General features: G+C 39.8%; 1 protein-coding gene across 4 annotated transcripts in view; it reads left to right on the top strand.

Moving 5' to 3' along the window:
• The window catches only part of TENT2 (terminal nucleotidyltransferase 2), a 75,683-nt gene extending 59,197 nt beyond the window's left edge, over positions 1-16,486 (top strand). For all 4 annotated transcript variants that reach the window (XM_007066697.4, XM_043546894.1, XM_037902952.2 and 1 more), the window contains exons 13-15: positions 9,613-9,704; positions 12,398-12,477; positions 15,347-16,486. In XM_007066697.4, coding sequence (XP_007066759.1) covers positions 9,613-9,704; positions 12,398-12,477; positions 15,347-15,421 — 247 coding nt within the window. In that variant the 3' untranslated portion in view covers positions 15,422-16,486. The remainder of the gene's footprint in view (positions 1-9,612; positions 9,705-12,397; positions 12,478-15,346) is intronic.
• Positions 16,487-19,980: the final 3,494 nt, after the last annotated feature.

The raw sequence follows: 19,980 nt of genomic DNA, 5'->3' as shown, positions 1-19,980 counted from the left end.
ACACATCTCCACATGGTAGAACTGGGATATTCTCTCCAGTTCAGCTTCTCTCCCCCCTCCCATCCTCCCTTCCGCGTCCCTCTTCAGGGAACCCTCTCACGAGCATCTCCTAATGCAAGAGGTGCAGCCGCTACTAAGAGCGGGAGTGATGGAGGAGGTTCCTCTGAACAAATTCATGAAGAAGCTGAAGTTCTTTGGCCTCCATTATCCCTTCCCTGGATCCAGGAGGACTGGTATGCTGCCCTGACTTGAAGGACACATACTTTCATATATCCATAACTCCGCCTGACAGAAGGTTTCTCAGGTTTGTGGTAAACCACAATCGCTATCCGTTCACGGTCCTCCCCTTTGGCCTGTCAGTGGCACCTTGGGTGTTCACCAAGTGCATGGCAGTCATGGCCACTTCCTTACAGAAGTGCCAGGTGCAGGTGTTTCCGTACCTCGACGACTGGTTGATCAAGGGCTGCTCCAGAACACAAGTGGAGGCACAGGTAAGCCTAATAAGATCAACTTTTGACAGCTTTGGCCTTCTCCCCCACTCACATGATAGAGTTCATAGGGGCAGTTTTGGACTCAAGACAGGTGAGAGCATTCCAACCAGACTCTTTATGATATCATACAAGTTCTCAGACATTTTCCTACCACCACGGCAAGGAATTGCCTGAAGCTCCTCAGCCACATGGCCACCTGTACTGATGTAGTGCAGCATGTCAGACTGAGGCTCTGACCCCTTTGGGCGTGGCTAGCATCGGTGTATTGACCAAACCAGGACAGTCTAGACAAGGTAGTCAGTCTTTCGTAGCCAGTTCTTGAGTCTTTCCTATGGTGGCTCAACCAGCAAGCTGTGTGTGCAGGGATTCCTTTCTCCAGACCTCCACCATCACTTTCCCTGGTCATGGACGCATCAGTGATGGGGTGAGGAGCGCATCTGGGGAAGCTCAGGGCCTCTGGTCCCAAGCAGGGCTCTCACTTTCCATCAACATCAGATTGAGGGCAGTCCGTCTGGCATGCCAGACCTCACACACCTCCCCTCCAAGTATCAGTCGTGACAGACAATACAACAGGGATGTTTTATATAAAAAGAGGGAGCAGCACACTCCTCTCCCCTGTGCCAGGAAGCCCTCAAACTGTGGGACTTTTGCATAACCCACTCGGTACATTTTGAGGCATCTTACCTCCTCAGAGCGAGTTGGCAGACCATCTCAGCAGGTCCTTTCACAACCACAGGTGGTCCATACACCCGGATGTCATGAACACCATCTTCCAGCAGTGGGGAATTCCCCAAATAGACTTATTCTCAACAAGACACAACACGAAGTGTCCGTAGTTCTGCGCCTTCCTGACTCACATCCCTGACTCGATCACAGATGCTTTCCTTTTCTCTTGGAAGGACCACCTCCTTTACTTGTTTCCACCCATTCCACTCTTCCACAAGGTCCTACTCAAGGTTCGACAGGATGAAGCCTCTGTGATATTGATAGCTTCAGCCTGGCCATGTCAGTACTGGTACACGTCTCTTCTGGAGTTGTCAGTGGACACTCCGATCACTTTACCGCTGCTCCTGGACCTGATAACTCATGATCATTGCCATCTTCAGCATCCCAATCTCGAATCTCTCCACATCACGGCTTGGAAGCTCCATGGCTAAATCCGATGGAGCTTGCTTGCTCTGATCCAGTTAGGGAAGTCCTCCTTGGTAATAGGAAACAGTCTACTATGGCCATCTACCTAGCCTAATTGAAAAGATTCGTGATTTGGTCATCGCAGAAACATAAGTCTCCTATGCACTTGTCAGTGCCTTTTATCTTGGGTACCTTCTGCACCTGAAGCAACAAGGGTTCTCTATGCCATCAGTAGAAGTCCACTTGGCTGCCATTTCTGCCTTTCACCCAGGCGTGGCTGGCTGATCGGTCTTCACCAATCCGATAGCTGGACGTTTTCCTAAAGGACTTGACAGGTTATACCCTCAAGTACAGCAACCAATCCCAGACTGGGACCTTAACCTTGTTCTTTCCAGACTAATGGGGCCCCAATTTGAACCACTAGTGACATGCTCGTTGCTCGCTCTCTCACGGAAGGTGGCATTTCTGGTGATGCCAGGAGGGTGTCAGAGCTTAATGCCCTAACATCTGAACCTGCTTACGCAGTCTTATATAAGGACAAAGTTCAGCTTCGACCAACCCAGCCTTCCTCCTGAAGGTCATCTCCCAGTTTCATGTTAATCAGCACATTTTTCCTCCAGTTTTTTACCCTAAGCCACACACCAACAGCCGAGAGCAAAACCTCCACTCTTTGGATATTCACCGGGCATTGGCCTTTTATATCAAACTGGTGAAGCTACTCAACTATTCATCATAGTAGCAGACAGAATGAAGGGTCTCCCAGTCTCTTCCCAAAGAAATTTATTGCGGATCACATCCTGTATCCGGACATGCTACGATCTGGCTAAAGTACCTGCCCCCGCCATGACCGCGCACTCCATGAGGGCGCAGGCACCTTCAACGGCATTCCTGGTCCAGGTTCCAATCAAGGAAATTTGCACAGCTGTGACATGGTCCTCAATCCACACTTTTACCTCCCACTGTGCCATTACCCAGAAGGCTAGAGCGGCACTTCAATCAGCGAACCCATGAGCTCCAAACCCGTCTCCAAGTTCCTGCTTGAGAGTCATCTAATTGGAATCAACATGAGCAAGCACTCAAAGGAAAAACAGTTACCTACCTTTCGTAACTAACTGTTCTTTGAGATGTTGCTTATGTCCATTATAAGATCCACCTGCCTATCCCTCTGTCGGAGCAGTGCCAGAAAGAAGGAACTGAAGTGGCAGCAGGTCGTCAGGACCCTATATACGGCACCATGGAGCCGCAACTCCAGGGGGCACCTGAACTGACCCGACTGATACCACTAGGGGGAAAACCTTCCGGCTACTGTGCATGTGGCACTCACACACCTAATTGGAATCAACGTGAGCAACACATCTTGAACAACAGTTACTAAAGGTATATTTTTAATTTTAAAATGTATATTACTGTAGTGCATAGGAGCCCTGGTTATGGGCCAGGACCTCTCTAGGCTAGGTGAACAAACACAGTACAAAAAGGTTGCCCCTAACCCACAGAGCTTAAAATCTAAGTGTAAAATGAGACAACAGATGGGCTGTACGAGGAAACAATGAGACAGTACTGGTCAGCATGATAGGTAGTGGTCTCAGCATATCAGCCACCTAACCTTTGACAAGTTTTTTTTGTAAGCATCACAAACAGTTTGAAGGAGGATAATGTGGTAGCTTTGTGGATGTTCATGGTGAGGTGCTCCCAAGCGTGAGGGGCAGCATGGGAGAAAGCACAAAGATATTTGTTTGAAGATGTAATAAGTGACTGATTGGAGTATTCTGTATCATGAGTCAGTTGGAGAAAGGAGTTGACCTCATAACAGCAAATTGAAAGATAGACAATGAAGGGCTTTGAAAATGAAAACAAATAGCTTATGTTTGGTGCAAAAAAGAAGGGGAAGCCAGTGGAGGGATGCAAAGAATGGGGTGACAGTCATAATGATGGGCTAGGAAGATGATTTTTACAGCAGCATTTGGAATGGATATGAATAGGGCAAGATTTCATTTGTCAAGGCCAAAGAGAAAGATGTTGTAGTAGCTGAGACATGAGAGAATAGCGTAGATGAAGTTTTATCTATGTGGATAGATAGGGAAGGTGTGATGCAGGAAGAATCCACAAGATTTAGACATGGATGTGAGAACCTAGAGAGAGAGGCCTGAGTCGAAGACTTCTACCAGATTACTGGCCTGAGTGACAGGCAGGATGGTGGCGTGGTCCACAGTGATTGAGAGAGGAGGTAGTAGAGATTAAGAGCTATGTTTTAGTCATGTTGAGTTTGTGGAGATGGCTAGACATTCATGAAGAGATGTCAGAGAGACAGGCCAAGATTTTAATTTGGATAGAAGGAGAGGTCTGGAGTAGAGAGGTAGATCAGTGAGTTTTAGTATAGAGATGGTAGTTGAATTTGTGTATGTGAATGAGATTACCCAGAGATAAGGTATAGCGGTAGAAGAGAAGGGGACCAAGAACAAAGCCCCTTAGAACCCCATATTAAGAATCTTCCGAAGGATACATTGAATGAGCAATTAGAGATAGGAGAAGAATGAGGAGAGGACAGAGTCATGGAAACTGCGAGAGGACAAGATTTCAAGAAGAGCATGAATTATTTCAGTTTTCCAAGAGCATGTTGTGATATCATTCTGGAATATTTTCCTTTAAAAGAAAATAATGAAACCTGGGAGTTTCTATTTAAAAAAAAATTCTCACGTTAAGAGAACGTGAATATTGTATGGTTGAGCATTCATATAAAAAAAGACAAACGTTATACAGTATATCAAACTTTTTTGCAGCATATAGATTCCTGTCATATTTTTTCATTCTTACATACTTAATGCTGTTTTCATTACTGTAATGCTCCAATACTTCTAATGATCTTTCAGTTCTCTATATAATTGAATAGCGTATATACTTGATCATAAGCTGGTTAGTTTATAAGCCAACCCCCCCAAGATGGATAAGTAAAAATGGTAAAAACTGTATAAGCCTTTCATAAGCCGACCGTATATTTCAGAGGTTGGCAAACTTCAGCTCCCGGCCAGCCAGGGTAAGCCGCTGGCAGGTCGGGACATTTTTGTTTACCTGGAGCGTTCACAGGCATGGAGCTCCCAGGGGCCATGGTTTGCCATTCCCAACCAATGGGAGCTGCAGGAAGTGGTGCCACTTCCTGCAGCTCCCATTGGCTGGGAACAGCAAACCGCGGCCACAGGGAATGGAGGGGCTTCATGCCTGCAGACGCTCCAGGTAAATAAAACGACAATGTATTAGATATTCAATGATTCCATAGAGTTTAAAATCATCAAATTTTGCCATAGACCCGTTTTATAAGCTGACCCCCGCTCTTCGTTGCGTCACATTTTTACCAAAAATATTTGGTTTATGAACGAGAATATACGGTAATTTAATCAGCAGCATGCACAATACGATACTACTTTTCAACAAGCAGAAGAGCCTTCCTTAAGAACAGAAGAACGGCCATACTGGGTCAGACCAAAGGTCCATCTAGCTCAGTGTCCTGTTGTCTGACAGTAGCCAATGCAGGGTGCCCCAGAGGGGATGAACAGAACAGATTATCATCAAATGATCCATCCCCTGTCACCCATTCCCAGCTTAGTTGCATTTCAGGGGATGAGGTAGTTAACTATGCACTTATTTCATACTTAGGTGGCCTATATATTCCAGCGAATTTTCGCTATTGACCTATTATACAACATAGTACAGATTAAAGAATAATTATTTGTATGTAGAATTCATATAAGTAGCTTTCATAGCTTCTGGCCTATACAGAGTAATACATAATATTACAAGATGCAACACACAATATAGGTGTTAGAGAGAAAAATATACAATTTAGAAGTAGTATGACCGTATAATTGAAAACTGTATCATAATGGATATTCGCAATGGGACATAATTAAAGTTTCATCTGCATCCTCAATACTCTTGTTACCTGGCTTGAGTGCTTAATTGGTCAGCTGTCACAGGGTTTTGGGTGGAGGGAGAACAATGTAATATTATTTGGTGATCAGTTTGAGAGATCATCTCTAAATGAAGACAGTAGATTTTTAAATTAAATTTATATACATCATATCCGGTAGAATTAAGTAATGCTTATGACAAAGGTAGCGTGGTCCAGTAGGTAGGGCACTGGGCTGGGACTGAGAGCTGGGTTCTGTTCGCAGCTACACCATTGTCCTGCTGTGTGATCTTGGGCAAGTCACTTCACCTTGTTATGTCTCTCTTTACCCTCTCACTGTTTGTCTGTGTTGTCTATTTACACTGTAAACTCTTTCAAGCAGAGGTTGTCAATTAAAATGTGTTTGTACAGTGCCTAGACTCCAGTCTCAGTTGGGGCCTCTAGGCACCACTGTAATACAAATTATAAATGAAATAATCGAGGGGAAAATAAGATGTGGAATTGTGACTTGGAGATTGTCCCAGAAGCACCACACATGGAAAAGCTTAAATAAACTTGTTATGCAGCAATATTGGCAAACAATACACAATTTGATTCTCATACACTGGATTGAATTTGATTAAATTTCACTCTAATAATGTTTTGTACATAATTCAACTTGCTGAGGATGTGTTTTTAAATGTTTTTTGAAGTGTAAACTTTTAGTAAGTAAATGGGATCTCTTCAAAGAACGTAATTTTTTATTCCAAATTATCAAAGCTGTACTTTCAGTATATTGAAGTCTAATGCACAGTGTAAATTAGTCTGGAAGTGTATTCAAAAGAAAATAATCTACTGAAACTCCTCTCTGTTTATCAGACCCTCTTACGAGCCTCGTGTCTGATTTCACACAACAGCTCTGAGTGAAGGCAGCAGGTTTTTACTTGGCAAACACTCTTTAACAAAGCAAGGGCTGATTTGATAAATGCCTTGCTTATATCCAGTGGATTTTGCTGTGGAATTGGAGACTAAATAAAGGCACAATGAAAGATGCAATCTTCTTTTTAAATCTTACCTGTTTATTGAAAAGTGAAAATGTTTTGCTTTCAGAATTTATTCTTCTGAATTAGAATTTTAAATAAAAAAAACTGTATAATGAAGACATGTTACTTGAAACTATGTAGTCCCTAGTGATGAAAAATAAATTCTAAAATGCCCTTGGAGGGGTTGGGGTGCTGATTTTTATAGCAAGTGTTTTTGAGTTACATAATTGATGTTGGGCTATGGGTTTAAGGTCATCCTATGAATAAGCTGTATTCGGTTAGAGATGACAAAATAAGTATGGATTGGTCGTGTGATCTCTCTCTTCATTTTTGGAGTGTGAGGAAGAGCAAAGTATATAACAAGTAGAATAGTTCATAGCTCTGTTCATCTATTCAGAATACAGCTGGGAAGATAATGCAATAATGAACACTGACTTAAATTAATAGTTAATTGCTTTTGAATGTATTCACAATGTACTTGTTCATTTTCTTTGAACATTTGTGTAAGTAACTTTTTTGGTCCACAAGAATGCATAATGTGCTCGTGCAAAAGTTTGTACCAGAAGCATTTGCCTGGCTGTCGTGAAATCTTTGTGGTTCTTTCCTTGAAATGTTTGTCTGCTGCTCAGAGAGCAGAAACATCATGTGATCAGTGACACCAGAAATAGCTGATGACATAGTTGAAACAAAGGGTGTATTTTAAACTCATAGGTTGAAATATATTTGCATAAAATGTTCATTGAGCAATTACAAATAGCGAGCAAACTTGTAAACATTTTTTACAAACCAAAAAGTCTATAGTCAGTAAATAAATTACTTGCTGTGAATAGTTCAATTCTAATTCAGGCTCCTAATTTTAGTAGGAATACAATGTTAATGAATAGTAAATGGGGATATCAACTAAAAGTAGTTACTGTCATGATTCAGTGAAGTGTAAAATGTGATTTTAAACAACTAGAAATGCTACTTCGTTGTTCCCAAACACTTATTAGTATAGAACAGCTTAAAATATTTAGATTTTTCTGCAATAGAATATACAGAAAATATTCCCCCCCCCCCTTTTTTTTGTGTGCTGAAGATGCAACTGCTTATCTTGAAGCCAGGTAGAACCTCAATAATTTGTAAGGAGGGGGGGAAGGGGAATGTGTATCATGTTCAATGTGCACCAAAGTGGCTTTACTGCCTGCTGTGATCTGCTCAGTTTAGATATTCTGTTACATAACTCTTCTCTTTAGCTTGTTTAAGATAAGACATTATAGCCATGTTGGGGTGAGAGCCAAATGATGGTGTCTAATATTACTCTTCCCTCTGTGACCCATGTTTTCTAGAACTGCAGTGGAACCTTGCTAATAATACTGTGGTCACTGCATCTTTTCAAGTCGCCCCGTATGCCTGAAGCCCTTTCTCAGCCTGCCTACATGGTTAATGAATTAATAAATCTATGTTGTTCATTTGACATGGGCATTACAGTATTTAGTTACAATACTTTATATTCTACTGATAAATGTTCCCTAATTTGTGAAAACTAGTGGGAGATGCAAGGAGCTACTAGAGTGGTGGTATGGATAGGAGCTAAAGTTTTTGCTGGCCTTGAATGCTAGACATATTTACCGTTTATACTTTTGTTATTGCATAGGAACAGTCAATCAAGAGAAATTTAAATATGTAAAAATGTGTGGCTAAGTTGTTTGAAGTATTTCAGCTAAATTGTACATTAAGCAATTTGTCCTGCAACCCCATGAGAAGTTTCAACAAACTGTTAAACATGTATATTTTTTTGAGTTATGGAAGAGTGAAAATATATTTTCTGCTATAAAGATGGATGTGCACTTAATTCAAGTGGCTGAACTTCACAAGCTGAAACTTTTCAGGTGTCTAGACTGAAGTCGTGAATAAGAACTAGTTTGTAAAAAATACTTTGAATACAGTCTTCCGTAAAGCTATGGGGGAAGATTCTCAGTTGGTGTAAATTGTCATGGCTCCATTGATGTACAATTTTAAACAATCAGAAGGTTCGAGAGAAAAAGTGTAAAGGTTCTCTAATATTCTTACTTTGCTTGTAGGCTTTGTGCAGGCTTTCTGCACAGGTGTGAATTTCACCAATCTGAGAGTAAACTACTGTACTGTATATTATGATTAAATGTTGGACATTTTTAATGACAACGACTATATAGCCACAGTTAGACCTAATTTTATTACCGTGCCCTTCCCCTACTTCTCAACCTACACTGGTCAGCTTGGCTTGTTTTAATTAGATTTTAATAGTGTCTCATATTCTAATTGTCTTTTTAATTAAAAACAGGATATTGGACACTCTAGATTTGAGCTGTGAAGAGATCAATTTTTATTTATTTATTTATAAGAAAGTGTTTCACCACCAAGTTATAATGTACATTGAGGTCTGTGGTGTTCTGTATTGCTGAAATGTTTTGATGATTTATTTTAATGTGTGTATGAAAATTTTGCCTCTTGTCTCCCCCTCATGTTTTCCACAAATGGTTAATTGCCACGAAGACTGATCTCCATTATTTTCTGAAGAGAAACAGAGGCTGCTCAAGACAATCTGCCACCCTATGCAAAATTTTAGTGTGCCACTCCACTCCTACCCACTACAGCAGAAGTTCTCAAGTGGGGGAGGGGCATGCACCCTACATTAGACTTTCTGGGCTGAGGGCGGTGAGCCTTCTGATAGTTCAGTGGTTATGGTAGATGTGGAGTAGGAGCTAAGCACTAGGTCACAACACTACTCACTCAGGTGTGGTCTGGCTGTCTCTCCATCAAGAGAGGGGGCTGCAGCCAGTCAAATCTGACTGAGTGGCATTGCAACCTGGTGTACAGGGTTGCAGTGCTACTCAAGTTTGGCCTGGCTGCCCCAGGCAGTGGCCTAGTTTGTCTGTGACTAGAGCAGCCCCTGCCTAGAAACACCAAAAAAAAATATTGGTACTTCGAACTACTGTCCTCTGAAATTCCTAAGTCATAACTCTGTATGAGCACTTTACCTATTTTGTATGTAACCATATACTGATGGTTCAAAATGTCTGCAAATTGTTCTCCTTTTCTCTAGCTGGAGCCGCCAAATGATTTCAGTTCGTGAAGCCAGAGCCATTCCAAGACCTGATGGCATTGAATGGAGAAACAAATTCATATGTGTAGAGGGTAAAGTGTGAAGCTGCAATTTTTGGGGTTTTTAGTTTCATATATTTAGTTCCTTGATAGCATTGATTTAAGTTAGCCTGTCACTCATAGACTTTGCTTGTCTCTTATTTCAAGCATTTTCAATAATACATGCAGATACATAATATATTATATGACATTTCAGTGGAAAAGTTAATGTACCCAAGATAGATTACTGTTTTACAACTATGTAGCAAAGTCCTACGTGACTAAAGTGGAAATATTTGTTGGCTTCTCTCCTTTGAGTGATTGATTTTTTTTTTTAACCATTGTCCTATAATACCTTGTGCTTCACTTCACATATTATTTTATGCAGTGACTGCTCCCAGTTTATCTTTCACTTACAGTACTGTGTTACAGGCAGAGCTGATAATGTTGCTTAGTGTTAAGGATGTCTGATACTATCCATTATATGACTTTGATAGTCCTCAGAGGATCAGGTGGACGAGTGGATAGCACACCCAGTGTCCAGTCTCTCACCTCCTGGTGGGAAGGGCTTTCTGTCCAGTTACTAACCCTTGTTACGTGGCTTAGCTTCACCTCAGGGTTTTCGATGCCCTACCCTCTCCTTACTAGAGTGGGGTGAGGCTTTGGCCCCTCCTGCAACAAGGGAAGTTGTTAGGGGAGCCTGGGCCTTCCCTCCCTCTAACTGGATTCTGAGTCTGACCCAGGACCCTGTGAGAGATGACAATATCTGACTCACTGGAGGCTTCTTCAGCACCCTTGCTCTGGAGCCCTGAGGCTGGTTCTGTCGCATTCCCCCTTTTGAGCTGAGTTGCTCCCTTTTAAGGTTCCTCTCCATTTGGAGCATGCTCTGCAGGTTGGGAGGGGCAGGACTCCCCTCCCACTAGACCCAGTGTGAGATTTGTACACCCTGTCACACTGATTCTTTTTTCAGTTGCTAATAATTTTGCCAAATTCAAATTTTCTATTCTGATTGTCCGCCTGCCTCAGGCTGAATTTTTTTAGAACATTTCAGCCATAATGGTCTAGCCATTTCCAAGAACAAGGCTAGAGAAAAATACATTGTTTTGCATTGTTTTGAATTGTTAAAATTCTGGCAACCTTTTCTTTGAGAAGATGTAGCACCTCCGTGCTTTGGAGCAGGGAGTCAGAATTTGGTGGTGGTGGGGGAGGGGGTGGGTCCTTTGTGTCAAGGGAGTCTCTTTCGCTATTCCTGTGAAAATCTGCCCAAATTGGGCCAAGTTATAAGCCTTTGAAAAATCTCAGTTCGCTCAGGCTCAGTGGTGACGTCTTAGTTTAGTAGCTTAAATCACTGATTCTATCCACACTGGGAATGCTTTCGCCCCTCATGGCCCTCAGTGCTGACCTAACTGCACGTGTGCCATGCCATCCCCAAGCATGTTCCATCCCCTTGTAGCTCATATGAGTGACTGGACTGCACATGTTTTTAGAGAAGCTTGCACAATAGCTTTCTGGACTGTACCTGATTCAGGCCAGTATTAGTCTCATTTCCATAAGCCTTTAACACAGCTGTGCAGTTGTAGATTTTTTTTCAAAAATAGTTTAAAACCTGCCTTGCCACTACCCTTGAAACAGTCTGGATTCTAATGTTTCCTAATGAAAAAATACTTTTAGTCCTCTTCTCAATCATCAAATTGTCAGGATGGCAATTTGATTATTTTATATTTGACATTCATTTTTAGTGAATTATTCTTCTGATTAGTGAGTAAAATTTACATTATACTGGAGTTTTCCTTTGAAAACTTCCTGACGTTTAGGAAACATTGAGGGACACTTACAGTTGATTTGTTTTAATTAAAATGTTGCATACATAGTCTTGCAAAATTCTTCTTGCCCAGTCTTCCAGTAAGTGTTTTTCTTTTGACAGGAGACTAAAATATAATTTTTATTGTCATTTATTAGCATAGCATGGGAAAGGTTTGAGTCTGCACTAGGACAGCTTCCTGACAAAAATAGTAGGAAGAATAGAAATTTTTTGAAAGATGGGTTTTTAAAAATATCTTACAGGGCTTTTGTTTTTATATATTCCGGTTTAAGAAAAATACCATATTTTACCACTGCTGTCTGTTGTATAATTTTGTCTCAAAATATACAGCATAATAAGAGAAAGTAATTGCTTGTAGATCTGATATAAGCACATTGTTGTACATGGACCTTTCAGAACAGTTGCACAAAGTCATATTTAGATGTATAATACACACTATTGATTGTAACAGGACCTTCCTTATTTAGAATATTTAGAAATATATTTAAAATGGCATAGAAATATATGGTCTATGAACTGACAAAGGACATTAGTTAAGGATATGGCTGCTCTGTTCCTTGTTCTGAGACTCTGAATAGGCTGCTGACTTCTATAAGACTTGAAATACTTGTACAGTGGACGAAAGCACATGATAGAAGACCTGTATTAATACTCCTGCTGATAGTGTCAGCTATCTACATTTAAAGGAGTAATACTCCAACAATCTCTACTGCAACTGCAGAATATTAGTGTTGTGTTTTTTATGGTATGAGAGTTACCTGCACAGTACATGTCAGAAAGGGAAAATGCAGCCCGTTGCTAAAAGTCCTCATAGAAAGTGACAATATATTGACTTATCCTCTGCTTCTCACAGAGTAGTTTACCAGGTGAAGATAAAGTAAAGGTTGGTTTTTTAACACTTAAATTTTTACGTTTAACCTTGCAGAGCCTTTTGATGGAACAAACACAGCTAGGGCTGTACATGAAAAGCAGAAGTTTGACATTATCAAGGATGAATTTCTAAAGGTAAAAATACATCAGATTAATTCTTGTAGCCCTCTTGTCTGCAAGAAAGTTTTTGGAATAAAAAATGAAAACTGAGAGGGTCAGTGGATTTGTGTACTACAGTGGTGGCCTCAGGTCTGTTTGCCTTACACTTCAGAATCTGTGTAATAGGCATTCATCCCAATATATGTAGAAGGAGAGAAATATGAAGTGAGAATGTTTTGTGGTGTGTGTGTGTGTGTGTGTGTGCATTCGCATGCAAGGGCAGGGCTAATGCTGAAGTGGGTACCTAAAATGAAAATTTCTTAATGGTCTGTGTGTTTAAATTCAGGACTCCAAGGCAGAGATAAATTGTAATGAGAACTGGGCATCCAAATCCCTTAGTCAGCTTTGAAAGTCTTAGCCTGACTTTCTTATTAATGTTTTGCGGGTAGAACATTTTCAACCTTTCCTGGATTCAGTGGTGTTTCTTATGGGAATCTGCAAGGGAGCTATGGAACAAAAAATAGTTTGAGCCTTTACTGCTCCTTCTGTCATGGGTAAATATGGCCTCCAGTAGTTTACGAGTTGTTTTTCTGCTCTTTGTACACATTTTAAATATCAGGTACGCACTTCTTCAGCAGGAAGGGGTTATGGGCACAATCTGAGGAGAACATTAACTGTAGTGAGACATGACTGTTGTTTGACCTGCAACTTTCACTATTTCCTGCTGATGGTGGAGAGATGTGGATTTTACTTGGAATGTAAGATTTGGGCCTCAGATTTGGGCTTAATCTGCAAATACTCACCACCTCCTGTCTCCTATCCTTGTTCCCCATCATAGAGTTTGCTTTGAGTGTGAGATATCTGTTTGGAATTAAGTACCTATACCTGCACTTGTACTTTGGGTTCATTGAGATTTTTTCATAGCAGGTATCACTGTTCATGTTTCTCCGACAAAGAGAAGGAAGTGAAGATCAGATTTTTCTAATTCAAGAAACAAGCAGAATTAGTCTTTTTAAAATTGAGTATCTTTCTGTGTCACAAACACGAGTAAAATACTTTTCTGCTTTTTAAAATATTGTTACATTTCATAGGCATTTTGTGTTCTCTGAGGAAGGCAGCAAATAGGATGAAAGATCTAAAAAAAACCTGATGTATGAGCAAAGTTTAAAAATGTGTGTGTTTTAGTTTTGCAAAAAGACTGAGGGAGAGGACTTGATAACATATTTGAAGAGTAAGGGCTGTTATAAAGAGGATAGTAATCAATTGTTCTCTCTGTCCACTGAAGGTAGGGCAAAAAGTAATTGGCTTAATCTGCAGCAAAGGAGATTTAGGTTAGATATTAGGGAAAACTTTATGACTAGAAGGATAGTGAAGTACTGGACTAAACTTCCAACAGGGGTTATGGAATCTCTGTCATTGTAGGCTTTTAAGAACAGCTTAGACAAACATCTGCCAGGCATGGTCTTAAGTATACTTGGCTGCCTCAGTGTGGAGGATGGACTGGATGACCTCTCGAGGTCTCTTCCAAATCTACATTTGCATGATTCTATAACTATTTATATAGTTCTAGGCACAGTATATTTGTCCTATGATTTTAAATATTGAATATTAGCAATGGAAAAGAGAGAGCCCATACTGGAAAACTTTCTGGGCATGCTGTAAACATCGGTCCCTTTTTCCTTTTGGTGTTAGGGCAAGAGATCAGTTGATGAGCTACTGACACAAGTGGTCAGATCTGGGCTTTTAATATGGGCAGTTTGCAAGCTTGATTTTATTGTGAGAGTATTAGTGACCTCATAAGTATATAAAGTATTTGGGGTTTTTTGTACAAAATATTTTATTTCTGTGAAGCCACTAGTGTTAAGCACCATATAATATATGTAAATAAAATAGTCCATTTTTAATGAATGATTAAATAAATTGCTTAGGCACCGTAAGGAACAACTATATTAATTATTTAAAAAGATGCAGATACTTAAGAATAACCTCTCAGGCTCGGATTTTTAAAGGAGCCCCAAGGGGGAGGTTGGTGCATAACTCATTGAAAATCGCTCCAGCCTGTGAAATGTTTACTTGAAAGGCACTGACTCTACACTGGCACAAGGTTTGCCTGTATAAAGTCAGTTGCCAAATCAGGGCCTTAGACACCTAATCCCATACTCTACTCCTGTAACCCAGGACAGAAATAGAGATAATATAATTTGTCACCAATTTCAAGGACACATTCTTCTTTTTTGGAAGTAGCAAGGGATAGCTCCTCAGATATTTAGCGTATGTCTCCAAAATCAGAAATGGGAAGGTACCTAACCATTTTAAAGACAGAACATTATAAGAGACTTAGTTCTTTTAAAATACACTAATACCCCCACCTTCACAAGTTGTCTTTGTCCCCTGAAAACATAATTATTTGGGTCAGGTCTACACTACCACTTCAGTGTAATTTACATCGCTCAGAGGTGTGAATAAGTCACCTCCCTGAGCAATGTAAGTTACTCCAATCTAAGCACCAGTAAGGACAGCGCTCTGTCAGCAGGAGAGCTTCTCCTGTCAACATAGGTACTGCCTCTCACAGGTGGATTTCTTATGCTGATGGGAGAGCTCGCTCCCATCGGCATAGAGCGTCTTCACCATACACGCTACAGTGGCGATGTAGCGCTTCGAGCGTAGACTAGCCCTTATTCTCAAAAGTGCACTCCATTTTGTCTGGCTTACTACAGATTCCCTCTTACTGTAAGCAATCTTTTTAAAGAAATAAGTACCTGATGCTGCTCATAAATTTGTGAGGAAAACAAAACTGTTTAAAACTCTTTGTGGATCTGTGTGGGGTTTACCTCTTTCAGTTTTAAAGGAGGTGGTGATATAGAAGAGAATAGCTTCTAAAAACCTTGTAACTTTTTTTCCTCAGTCATGGCAGAGATTACGAGACAAGAGAGACTTGAACTGTGTACTACCTGTAAGAGCAACTATACAGAAAAGATAATTGGCTTCCTCCTTCTTCTTCTTACTGGAGTCTGCTGAAATATAAAGAACAATATCAAAACCACGATGCAGTTTTCCCCATAGTTTTTTATGAAGTGTTTTCTCTTTCAAGTTTTTGTTAAGGAAATGTTTATAAGAAAGATTGCATATTTTATTATGACATTTGTTAATATAACTATTCATTCAAAAATGGGTTTTCTAAAAATCCTTGCACCATTGACTTGTATAGGAGACTATTATGACCCAAATTTCAGACCACAGGACTTAATTAATTTTAGGGAAGGTATCAGAGAATATTAAATTGTTGTTACGTTTAACTATGTAATGGTTAATTCGACCACACTTAACACTGAAGTAAAGAAATGAAGAGCTAAGCAATGTATAAAAGTCCAGCTGTATCCTTAAAGCATAGCACACATTGCACGTTTCTTGATAAATAAGTAGGCTGTGCTTTACAACTGCTTCAAGCAGTATGCACTTTTGCTCTACTTGGCACTTTCCAGTTTTATTTCCCTCTTACATGGAACAACAGTAACAATTTATCAAAATGAAATTATCCCCTAGTTGTTGTTATGCTCCAGGTCACAGGAATTATAATCTAAACTGGAATTTTTGAGCAGCAGAGCTACTACAAAACAGTTGAAATAATCCATGATAAACCAATGTATGTAAATGCTTAATGTTTATACAGATTAGGTCAGATATCTATATTTTAATGTTTCCTTTCCATATGCAAAGTAGTAGTGATGGCTGCTTAAAGAAAAGCTGCTAATAAGGCAAGTTTTTGTTTTGATTTTCTGTAAATATTTGTAAATTGGTCGGCTGCTGTAAATTGAAATTTAAAAAGTAATCTTGAAAATTTTAACTTTTCCAAAAAAACACAGTGAAACTTCTTTTAGACCTGCTGTAGCACAGTTTGTGCCTCTCATGTACTTGTTATTGCAGACCAATTCATGTTACAATTGTTACTTCTCGATGATGTCAAATTAATATTTTCTTTTTTTTCTCTTAAGTTTAATATTTTGTATGGTGTCCAGTGGAATAAAGTTTATGTATGGAAAATACAGGTAACTTTTCTGTTTCTTTTTGCTCTTATTTCACATGAGCTCTTCTAAATGTTTTCTACTTCCCTGTGATTGTGTAGAATGAGAAGTCCGCTAAGGATTGTCTTGTCCAAAACCAGAAATTTATGTGTGGCTATTGGAATTTTATATGTATGTGCAATGTAGTCCTTACAGGCTTCTCAAAATGCTCATTTGGATTCTTAACATATTCTTGAGTTCGTGTCTCCAAGTTGCAGATAATTTTTATTTATGCTTCATCAATTGCAGAATTTTTTAAAAAGTTACAAAACACTCCAATGTTTAGGATTAAATGGTCAGCTTGTTGCCTGTTCTAAAATCATTTACTGTACAGGTCTCACTCTAATCTGTCATTTAATTTTTTATTTAAATAAATTTGCTTCTATAACTTTAATCTAATCTGTAGTTCAATGGCAATCAAGCAGATAAACCTGAAATGTTTTATTCCAAATCAGGTTTTGTTTCCTTTTCTTGAGATGATAAAATTGGTCTGAATGAGTCACTCACTATTTAAATACGTTGTAGAGGTATGATCAAATGGCTTTACATAAAACAGTGAAAACTTGTTGCACAAAATGTCAGCATTCAAAGATTCTCTAGTGACTCTAGATGTGTGTATACAATGTTTAAAAAGGCACTAGCTATTCCTATGCCTACAGAGTACAAAACTTTATGGAAATAGAAGATCTAGAAAGGAACATGTATACGCAAGACAGCATCTCAGATGCATTTCAAGTGAGTGGCATGTCAAAGCTACAAAACTACATGTATAATCTTCCACAAATTTTATCTCATGGGGCTTGTCTTCAGTATACTACACTAGAGCATCTCCTGCCAACATAGCACAGTATAGACATCACTTTAAGTCAATGTAACTTACATCGCTCAGAGGGGTGGCTTTTTCACACTCCTGAACAACATTAGTTACATTGATTTAAGCAGTAGTGTAGACAAGCCCTTGGAATATGCATCTCTCCCAACAGAGAAAGCAAAAAGGGCAATAGGTATTGCATCAGGAAAGCTCTCCGTGTTACCATTCTCCATGTTTATAATTGTTTTGTATCCCGCACTATTTCCCTATCTTTGCCAAAAATTTACTAGTAGGGTAGATAGTCTCCTTTATGAAGCTCAATAGTGTCATCAATGGTTTAAAAAAAGAAAAAAAAAGCAGGGGAATCGCAAAAAAATTTTTAAAATTGAAACACTTTTGACCAGCTGTACCTGTAACCAGGAATCCGTGAGTCCAAGTGGTGGTTCCTTCAAATGTGTGGGAATAAACCTGCACTGCCATCTTTCCTCCAGCAAGTATTCCCATAATCCTGAGCAAGGTACCTTGTGAGTAACTATTTTTGAAGTAGTTCTCTTTGGTGATAGCATGGATGGTGGCAGTACCACAGTAATGTGAAGAATAACATAAGGAAGACTCAAAAAATGAACAAATATCAAGGTATTGTAGTATCTTTCTCTCTGGCCAACCAGGAGCAGGACAACTTCCTGTGGAAATGCCAAGTATTGGAAGAATAACTTGTGAATGCTGTAAAGCTTGTACTATTGTGCACTGTAGTTTTTGACTGACTTCATGAAACAAGATGGAAGCTCTTGAAGAAATCTTATTGTTTGGATTGTGTAACTTCTGAGCTCATCTTCCACTTAGTTTAGAAAGTTTGGATCACTCACCCTGTGTAGTTGCTTGAAGATGACTTGATGAGCTAAATCTTCAATTAGTTTAGGCACCTATCCAGAGTGAGGAGTCCACTAATAGCCAATATGTTTATGAATTAACTTTTTCAGATCTTTCTCCCCCAATTTACTCAAATAAGGTTCCTCACTTGTAATCTGATTCCATCTCCTTTGTAATCAGCAGCAATAATAGTTTTCTGAGAGATCTAAAGTCTCTAAGTAACAGACTAAGGCCACGTCTACACGAGGACTTAAGTTGGCAAAACTTTTGTTGCTCGGGGATGTGTAAAAACACCCCCGAGTGCCATAAGTTTTGCCAGCATAGGCGCTGGGTGGTCAAAGCACTATGTCCGTGGGAGACACTCTCCCGCCAACATAGCCACTGCCACTAGAGCTAATTTTATATCGCCGGGAGAGCTCTTTCCCGTCGGCATAATGCAGCTACATGAGCTCTCTTACAGCGGCACAGCTGTAAGTGTAGGTATGGCCTAACTGTTAAAGGGTTTGTCATGGTGGACCAGTGTTTCCTTCTGTCACTATGCATAGTCTGACACTGAAGCATCTCTGAGGTTTCTCACTGCGATGAAGTGGAATGATTTAATTTAGACCCCTTCCATTGCTTTAGAAACAGCTTTGAATACTGTGTGAGTTTCGGTAGTGGTTTGCTGCTTGATGTCTTTCCCATTTCTCAGTTTACATTATGCCAGAAATTGACAAAGTGTAGGATTCTGTTTTACTTTATATCATTTTCCAAGAGCCCTCCTCAGTGTTCCAGTGCCACAGGAATTAGTAACATCAGTTTCAGTTAAGCCTCTGATTTGGACAGGTGACCTAACTGACTTCACTGTGTGATAGCAAAAGCTTCACTTTTTGTAGCAGCAGTATTGGAATCAGCATGGACTGCGTATAGTAGGATCTATAATGTTGGCTTTTTTACTATTTGATTTATGCTGCCAGTGAGATTAAAGCGACCATAATCATAGTTGGGCCAAAACACTATTATGAACTCACTGAAGATTTTTTTTATAAATCCAAATCAAGCTCTCAGAATTAGGTAAATCTTACACATATGACCAAAATAGATTATTAGCACAGGGTGTGGGTGAAAAAGCTGAACTCTAAACATAATACACTGATGGTGCAAGGAATTGCTCTGATAAATCCCCCGGGAGGTATTCTGTATGTAGCTCGGTTCTGGAAATCCTAGACTGGGGAGATAGTGACTTGAGTAAAATTAAAAAAAGGTTGAAATATGTGACCTGAAGCCAGAGTAAGAGCATATAAGGGGAACTAGAGATCAGTGAGTGCCATTACTAGTACAAGAATGCAGCTGGTGAGAGTACATGGCAAAGATCTGCTTTAGTTTAGAGTTCAGTTGGAAGAATAACTGCTGCAGGTGTAAATTAGTGAAGATAAATCAGTCAGTGAGGTCTTTGACGGGAAGCAGTATTAATGGTAGTATAATGTGGGGGTTTGTTTATGTTTATATAAATAAATATAATATAGTACCTTCATGGGGAGAAAATACCAGCAACTGAAGGGTTATTTAATCTACTAGAGAAATGCATAACAAGAACCAATGGCTGGAAGCTGAAGCCAGACAGTCTGTCATAAATATAAAGGGAAGGGTAAACACCTTTAAAATCCCTCCTGGCCAGAGGAAAAACCCTTTCACCTGTAAAGGGTTAAGAAGCTGGGATAACCTCGCTGGCACCTGACCAAAATGACCAATGAGGAGACAAGATACTTTCAAAGCTGGAGCAGGGGAGAAACAAAGGTTCTCTCTGTCTGTGTGATG

The sequence above is a fragment of the Chelonia mydas genome, chromosome 5 (genome assembly GCF_015237465.2).
Source record: "Chelonia mydas isolate rCheMyd1 chromosome 5, rCheMyd1.pri.v2, whole genome shotgun sequence".
Classification (NCBI taxonomy): domain Eukaryota; kingdom Metazoa; phylum Chordata; order Testudines; family Cheloniidae; genus Chelonia; species Chelonia mydas.
The sequence above is the reverse complement of the archived record's forward strand: the minus strand, read 5'-3'. Positions and strand labels throughout refer to the sequence as shown.